General features: G+C 38.0%; 2 protein-coding genes across 3 annotated transcripts; both read left to right on the top strand.

Moving 5' to 3' along the window:
• The first annotated feature begins 1,132 nt into the window (after nt 1–1,132).
• LOC106301615 lies at nt 1,133–3,283 on the top strand. Its single transcript, XM_013738063.1, has one exon. It carries the CDS (start codon nt 1,197–1,199, stop codon nt 3,162–3,164), a length of 1,968 nt encoding a protein of 655 aa, XP_013593517.1. The 5' UTR covers nt 1,133–1,196; the 3' UTR covers nt 3,165–3,283.
• A 340-nt stretch (nt 3,284–3,623) lies between these two features.
• On the top strand, nt 3,624–6,291 carry LOC106301972 (serine/threonine-protein phosphatase PP1 isozyme 7). Of its 2 annotated transcripts, none has more exons than XM_013738474.1 (4): nt 3,624–4,211; nt 4,290–4,849; nt 4,931–5,152; nt 6,017–6,291. In XM_013738474.1, exons 1-4 carry the CDS (start codon nt 4,037–4,039, stop codon nt 6,035–6,037), a joined length of 978 nt encoding a protein of 325 aa, XP_013593928.1. In that variant the 5' UTR covers nt 3,624–4,036; the 3' UTR covers nt 6,038–6,291. The 2 variants fall into 2 exon arrangements, with proteins under 2 accessions (XP_013593928.1, XP_013593927.1); XM_013738473.1 differs by having other exon boundaries at nt 3,626–4,211; nt 5,999–6,291.
• The last annotated feature ends 930 nt before the right edge of the window (nt 6,292–7,221 follow it).

Here is a 7,221-nt window from a genome sequence, read left to right as displayed (position 1 = left end):
AGTCCAAGCTCTCTCAATCTTTGCCTTGCGATTACAATCGCAAAGAACTCCATGCTCAGTCGAGGAAGAAGAAATTGCACTCTGGGAATTCACACTTAGGAAATTATCACTTTGAGACATCATCTTCCACTCTCTGCGAAAATCTCTCTTTAACTCTCTCTTCTTTCAAATCGATGTCTCCTCTGTTTCTATTTTTATCGGATTAGAGTTATAAACCCTAGATCCCCAATTTGATTTTGATTTTCGTTAAGTTAATAGAGCACATGGTTAACACGTTTTTTTAAGAAAACGTCTTTTAACGAGTCTGTAAACTCCGTTTATTGTTCCGTTTAACATTTCGACGGCGGAAACACGGAGGTAAGTTTGGAGGTTAAATGTGTTAGGGTTGTACCTTTGATGGTTTAAAGTGTTAGTTTTTAAGCGTCGAGGTTTAAAGTGCGTCTCCTGCTCACTTTGAGGGTTTAAAATGCGATTTTCCCTAAGAAAAATTTAACATATAAGGTGTCCTCATTTTTGTATTTTAAAGTCGTTTAAAAAATATATATAACATATAAAGGTTTCCTTATTTTGTAATTTAAAGTCATTTTAAAAAATTCAAAATATAACATATAAGAAAAAATCTAATTTTTTTTATTATATGGTTAATGTGATTGTTTAAGTTTTTTTAATAATATAAATTTAACAAAAATGAAGAAGAATGCAAAAATTGTTATCAAATGTTTATTATTCATAATCATTAATTCTCGTATATATGTAAATCATATTAGGTAATTCCGTAGCTTTTATTTAAGGAAAGAATACACACTTCATATATTTTAGGTTAATATAATGTTCTCTAGTGTTCTATAATTATGGAATAATGTGACACCATTAGATGAAACTATACTTTATATTAGATACTCTAGAATTCTTTGAAATAGAATTTAGAAGGCATTTAGAGTGCCACCTAGGATTTGGAGTTTTTTTAATTAATACAAAATTAAGGTTCTAATTTTTCAAATGCTTCTCAATTAATATACAGGGGATATGCACTGTGTATATTTTCTATAGCTTACACGTATTTTTTCCGTAGGGTTTTGTATTCTCTCTATATATTTGTGTGTTTCACATCATGCTTCCATTCATCTCCAAACAAAGTCAAAACCTAAAGAAAATCGTTAGACCATCACACCATTCCTTTGTCTCTTCTCTCTTCAATGGCTTCTTCCACTACAGCCCTTCTAGGTCCACCTTCCATCGTCGCCGCCGTGGAGACTCGGATCATGAAACCCGTTACCACCCCTGTTTCAACCGACCAAAATCTGATCTCCAAGACCGCCGCACTAGCCCTCGAGGAACGCCCACCGATGGGTCTGACTGAAAACTTGTCGCCTACGTTTCTCTCCTCGGGCAGCCCCTGCCTCGATTTCTTCTTCCACATCGTGCCCGACACGCCTCCCAACGATCTGATCCAACGCTTAGCGGTTTCCTGGTCCCACGACCCGTTGACCACTTTGAAACTCGTCTGCCATCTCCGAGGAGTTCGAGGCACTGGGAAGTCTGACAAAGAAGGGTTTTACACAGCAGCCTTGTGGCTTCACGAGAATCACCCCAAAACCCTAGCTTTGAATCTCCCGTCTCTCGTCGATTTCGGGTACTTCAAAGACTTGCCTGAGATTCTTTATCGGATCCTTGAAGGTCAGCGGGAGGTGGAGGAGAGAGGGACGAAACGGGTGTGGAGGAAGAGGAGTCAGAGCCAGTTCAAGCGGACGAGAGAGACTCGCTCCAAGGGTTTGGAGGATCGGATTCTTGAAGAGCTTGGCGGTCATGTAGATAAAACAAAGGCTAGAGATTTAAGGAAACAGAGAGAGTTCGAGAAGGCCAAGAAGGCTTTGGAGAGGTATAACTCTGATGCTAACTACAGATCACTTTTTGATTGTATTGCGGATTTGTTTGCTGGTTTGTTGAAAACCGATCTGGAGTGTTTAAATGCTAATGAGATGTATAAGATTAGTCTAGCTGCTAAGTGGTGCCCTTCTGTTGATTCTTCGTACGATAAGACTACACTGATATGCGAGGCAATCGCTAGAAGGATGTTCTCTAGAGATGAGTACGAAGGTGTAGAAGAGTCGCATTATGCGTATAGGGTCAGAGATAGGTTGAGGAAACAAGTTCTTGTGCCGCTGCGTAAAGCGCTTGCACTGCCTGAGGTGTATATGAGTGCAAAGGAGTGGAACCATTTGAAGTACAATAGAGTCGCTTCGGTGGCTATGACGAACTACAAGACGCTCTTTGAGAAGCATGATAGCGAGAGGTTTAGGGAGTTTTTGGAGGACGTGAAGTCCGGGAAGAAGAAGATGGCGGCTGGCGCGTTGCTTCCTCACAAGATAATCAGTCAGCTGAGCGATGATGGTGAAGTTGGGGCGGAAGTTGCAGAGCTTCAGTGGGCGAGAATGGTGGAAGATGTTGCCAAGAAAGGCAAGATGAAGAACTCGTTGGCGGTCTGTGATGTGTCCGGGAGCATGGCGGGTGTACCTATGGAGGTTTGCGTGGCGCTTGGGTTGTTGGTTTCGGAGCTTAATGAAGAGCCGTGGAAAGGGAAGGTTATCACCTTTAGCGAAAACCCGCAGCTTCATCTAGTCACGGGCTCAAGTCTGAGAGAAAAGACCAAGTTTATCACAGAAATGGATTGGGGGATGAACACGGATTTCCAGAAGGTGTTTGATCGGATCCTAGAGGTTGCGGTTGAGAATAACTTGAGCAATGACCAGATGATCAAGCGGCTGTTTGTGTTCAGCGACATGGAGTTCGACAGTGCAGTGCATACAGAAAACAGTGATATGGACAGTGATTCGGAGGTAGATTATTACTCTGCTCCTTACGAGGAACGGTTGAATATTGCAAAGGAACGGTCCAAGAAGAAATGGGAGACAGATTATGAGGTGGTTCAGAGGAAGTATAAGGAGAATGGTTTTGAGAATGTTCCAGAAATTGTATTTTGGAACCTAAGAGACTCGTCGGCGACACCAGTGGCGGCTAAGCAGAAAGGAGTAGCTTTGGTTAGCGGGTTTTCAAAGAATCTACTGAATCTGTTTCTAGAGGAAGGTGGGATTGTGAATCCTGAAGATGTCATGTGGCTAGCCATTAAAGGTGAGGAGTACAAGAAGCTTGTTGTTCATGACTGATAAACTTCACTTGGTACTTGTTGTACTCATCAGTTTCTTTGAGTTTACTTTTCGAAAACTTGTTTTTCCATTTTGTGTTTGACCTTGTTTGAGGAAAAAGATGAACCTTGTTTATCTTGTGTTTTTTTTTTTTGAAGTACCCAAGTCTAATTAGGTATAAAATTAAGAAAATGAAACGATCTAGAAGTTGAAAGAAGAGGCATCACTCTTCGTTTCCTCTTAACTTTGGAATCTTTCCTCTCTCTTTTGGTTCTAATGGAAGTATAAAAGGCAAACTAATATTCTCCAATCTCTCTTTCTTTATCTCGTTATTCCTGTGGTGTCCTCTCACATCCGGTAGTTTCATAACGAATATGTTCTTGTAGATGGCCAAGTTGCTTCATATGATGCGAACCAATCAACAAACAAAGCTTATAAGAATTGCCTTGAATCCAAAAACATTGATACTGTGAAGAAAAGAGAATCCTTTTTTCGCTCTAGTTACCCGCAGAAAGATCTTTAACTTCAAGAACGACGTACCGGATTTGGCCGCGAAAGCTCAACAAACACACAAAAAATGTGTTGCTGTAAACTAGCTTTACATATTTAGTTATTACATAATGTAGTTGAGTTTAGAACAATGTGGGCAGATGATTCACACATGGGCTTTTGCTAAAAGGGAAGAAGAATATATTCTTTTAACGCGGCTTTATAAAGCTCTTCCTTAAGTCACCGTTCGTTTATTCAAAGATCAAGCACAAAAAGAACATCAAATCTCCAAACTTTTTATTTGTTTTTTATATATTCAATAGCTTCTTTTCACTATAAATTTTATAGGTTTCTTGTAATTGTTGTTTCATCTCATTGTTGGTCTGTTTATTAAGGTTTTATCAATGGAAGCTGGTGCTTTAAACTCAGTGATCAATAGATTGCTTGAAGCTAGAGAGAAACCAGGAAAGATTGTTCAGTTGTTTGAAACTGAGATCAAACAGCTCTGTTTCGTCTCTAGAGATATCTTCTTGAGACAACCAAATCTCTTGGAACTCGAAGCTCCTGTCAAGATCTGTGGTACACTTCTTTCACTCTCTCTCTCTCTGACTCTCCTCTGAATTGTGTTCTTATGGAACCGTTTGCTTATAAAAACAGGGGACATTCATGGACAATACCCGGATCTCTTGAGACTATTCGAACACGGAGGATACCCTCCTCGTTCAAACTACTTGTTTCTTGGAGACTACGTGGACCGTGGCAAGCAAAGCCTTGAAACGATTTGTCTCTTGCTCGCTTACAAGATCAAGTTCCCTGAAAACTTCTTCCTTCTTAGAGGAAACCACGAGAGTGCTTCAATCAATCGTATCTACGGCTTCTACGACGAGTGTAAACGCCGTTTCAGTGTCAAGATTTGGAGAATCTTCACCGATTGCTTCAACTGTCTCCCCGTGGCTGCACTCATCGACGACAGGATTCTATGTATGCACGGTGGGCTCTCCCCGGAGCTGCGTAGCTTGAGACAGATTAGGGACATTCGCCGTCCAACTGATATTCCTGATCGTGGTTTACTCTGTGATCTCTTGTGGTCTGATCCTGATAAAGTGGTTAGAGGATGGGGTCCTAACGATCGTGGAGTTTCCTACACTTTTGGATCGGATACAGTATCCGAGTTTCTCAAAAGACTCGATCTTGACCTAATCTGTAGGGCTCATCAGGTTTGTGTTATTGTTACTTGCGTCCAAAGCAACCCATTTTGTATTTGTTTACGTTTGATGCAAGCAAAGATTTCGTCTCAGGTTGTTGAAGATGGGTTTGAGTTCTTTGCGAATAAGCAGCTCGTGACGATATTCTCAGCGCCGAATTACTGTGGAGAGTTCGACAATGCAGGTGCGATGATGAGTGTAGACGAGGATTTGATTTGCTCTTTTCAGATCTTAAAACCTAATGAGAAGAAATCAAAATTCAGCTTCGGAAGTAGAGGTGGTGTTAAAACTGGCTTCCCTTATCCTAAAGTCAAGGTATGTATTAATCCCATAATCTTTTCAGTTTGTGGATCAAATGTATGTTTTTATTTGTGTTAAAGAATAAAAGGATTTATCAAAAAAAAAAAATTAAAGGATTTGATTGAATGGTTTTGTTTTTCGAAATATAATAATGTCGTACTGATCAACTCTGTTTAAAAGTTTAATGAAATTCTCGATGATCAAAAAGAAAAAAAGAAGAAGTCATATCGATATATAAATGCAATTTTCTATTAGACTGTTTTTCTGTTGTTTTTTTCTATTATACAACTATTACGATAATCTTCGTGTATTATGTATATTTGTATTTTTTTTTTTTTGAAAAAGGGCATATATTATTTAATTTTTTTGGAATGATTTAATAAGATCTGATCTAAGCTTTAAATTCGCTTTTTCTTTTGCTTTCGAACTAGTAGAAAGATAAAACAATGATGGGTCAACTATGTTATTTTTTTTTTTGTAACTTAAGTCAACTATGTTATTAACCAAAACAACTTAAAGTAATGCTGATGTTAACTTTATTCGACCAAGTTAACGCATTTTGAGTTTATTTTTCGTTAATAGGATAATTAAGTGTTTTTGTGCTATTTACGTAAGTTAAAGTTGCCTCCCTAAATTATATAATTCTATTTTGTTTTGAACAACTTTGAAAGTTTAAGTTTTGAATCTATTTTATCTTATGAATTCTATAGAAAAGATGAAAAGCAACATTGTTAAATATGTGATTTTAATTTCTCATTATACATGATTTATATCGTCAGTCATACGTTTAGTGATACCATCATGTTACAAGGCAACTTCGAAATCTCTAATCATTTGATCCAAATATATTTTTAATTCCAGTCGATCTTGAGTTCGCAGAGTTCGAAGCAATACAACTAGTTGAGACTTGAGTGGTTCTGAAAGCGTACAAGTTTCACATACTGTTGTTGGTTCCATAGCACTGAGCATAAGAGCTACTTAGCAATCATGCTACCGTAACAACACCATATCATGGCCAGAGAGCAAGAGGATTTTTGAATTGCGTACTTTTGGAAGCTTCTGTTACTTTTTGGGTTGTTTATAACTTTGCGTGTTTGTTTCTCGATGTAGTTTTGTTTGTAATTGTATTAAATTTGAATAAAACCTGTTTTCTTTTCGACCAAACAACATACATCTTCCTAAAGTTACTTCTTCCGTTTTGGATCTTTTTATTCACAAGGCTTGTCTGTTAATGAGTCGCAAATAAGCTTTAGATTGTTACTTCATGGATCCAGTCTACGATTTTTTTCTTTCTTTTGGTATCCAACACAAAATACATTAGTTAACCTTTGGAATTGGGGATAACTGTTAGGATATCTGTTTCAATTTGGACCGGATTTTTGGGATTTTCGAGATTTCGCAACAATGAACATAAAGTCACATTTCGGAAATCCGTTTCAATTTTTGGGATGCGTTCTGTTCGTCAATTTTAATTGTAGGTTACCCGATACTCAAAATACCCAAATTTCAAAAAAAATTACCCAAAAATAAACAAAAATACTTAAAATATCTAAATTTGTTCAGATTGTGGATGGCTCATAACCAAAAGATTATGATTTGTAATTTTTCCATTTATCTATGACGGTGTAATCTCTTATATAAGGAACCTCTATGTTATGAATAAAGATATAATTTTACATTACTTTCACAACACGTTATCAGCACGAAACTCTAAATCCCTAAGCTAATACCCAAATCGAAAAAGCCTAAAAGCCTAAAACCCTAACCCTAGCCGGCGATCCGACGAACCCTAAACCCCGATCGCGTCTCTTGTTCCCGCATCTGTTCCAGCTCGCGTCCCGTTCGTGTCCAGCTTGCGGCTCAACTCCTTTGGTGGTCCGATTCAATAATCATCTAAGGTTAAAAGGTAATTCAAAACCTAAGAATCCATAATCGAACATGGATTGATTGATAAAGAATGAAACCCTAAAACCCTAATCTTTATGAATCAAAACCATAGGGTAATAGATCAAAAATCCTAATTGAGTAAATCGAAGCTCTAAAAGTTCGATACCCCAAACCCTAAATCATGTTCCTACATGATT

The sequence above is a fragment of the Brassica oleracea genome, chromosome C7 (assembly GCF_000695525.1).
Source record: "Brassica oleracea var. oleracea cultivar TO1000 chromosome C7, BOL, whole genome shotgun sequence".
Lineage (NCBI taxonomy): Eukaryota > Viridiplantae > Streptophyta > Magnoliopsida > Brassicales > Brassicaceae > Brassica > Brassica oleracea.
The sequence above is the reverse complement of the archived record's forward strand: the minus strand, read 5'-3'. Positions and strand labels throughout refer to the sequence as shown.

What these genes read in the sequence shown, in the direction of transcription:
- LOC106301615 (XM_013738063.1), top strand. Translation starts at nt 1,197, where the DNA reads ATGGCTTCTTCCACTACAGCCCTTCTAGGTCCACCTTCCATCGTCGCC.
- LOC106301972 (XM_013738473.1), top strand. Translation starts at nt 4,037, where the DNA reads ATGGAAGCTGGTGCTTTAAACTCAGTGATCAATAGATTGCTTGAAGCT. An exon ending in TAATCTGTAGGGCTCATCAG is followed by an intron (nt 4,850 to 4,930) that starts GTTTGTGTTATT and finishes ATTTCGTCTCAG; the next exon opens with GTTGTTGAAGATGGGTTTGA. An exon ending in TCCCTTATCCTAAAGTCAAG is followed by an intron (nt 5,153 to 5,998) that starts GTATGTATTAAT and finishes TTTTAATTCCAG; the next exon opens with TCGATCTTGAGTTCGCAGAG.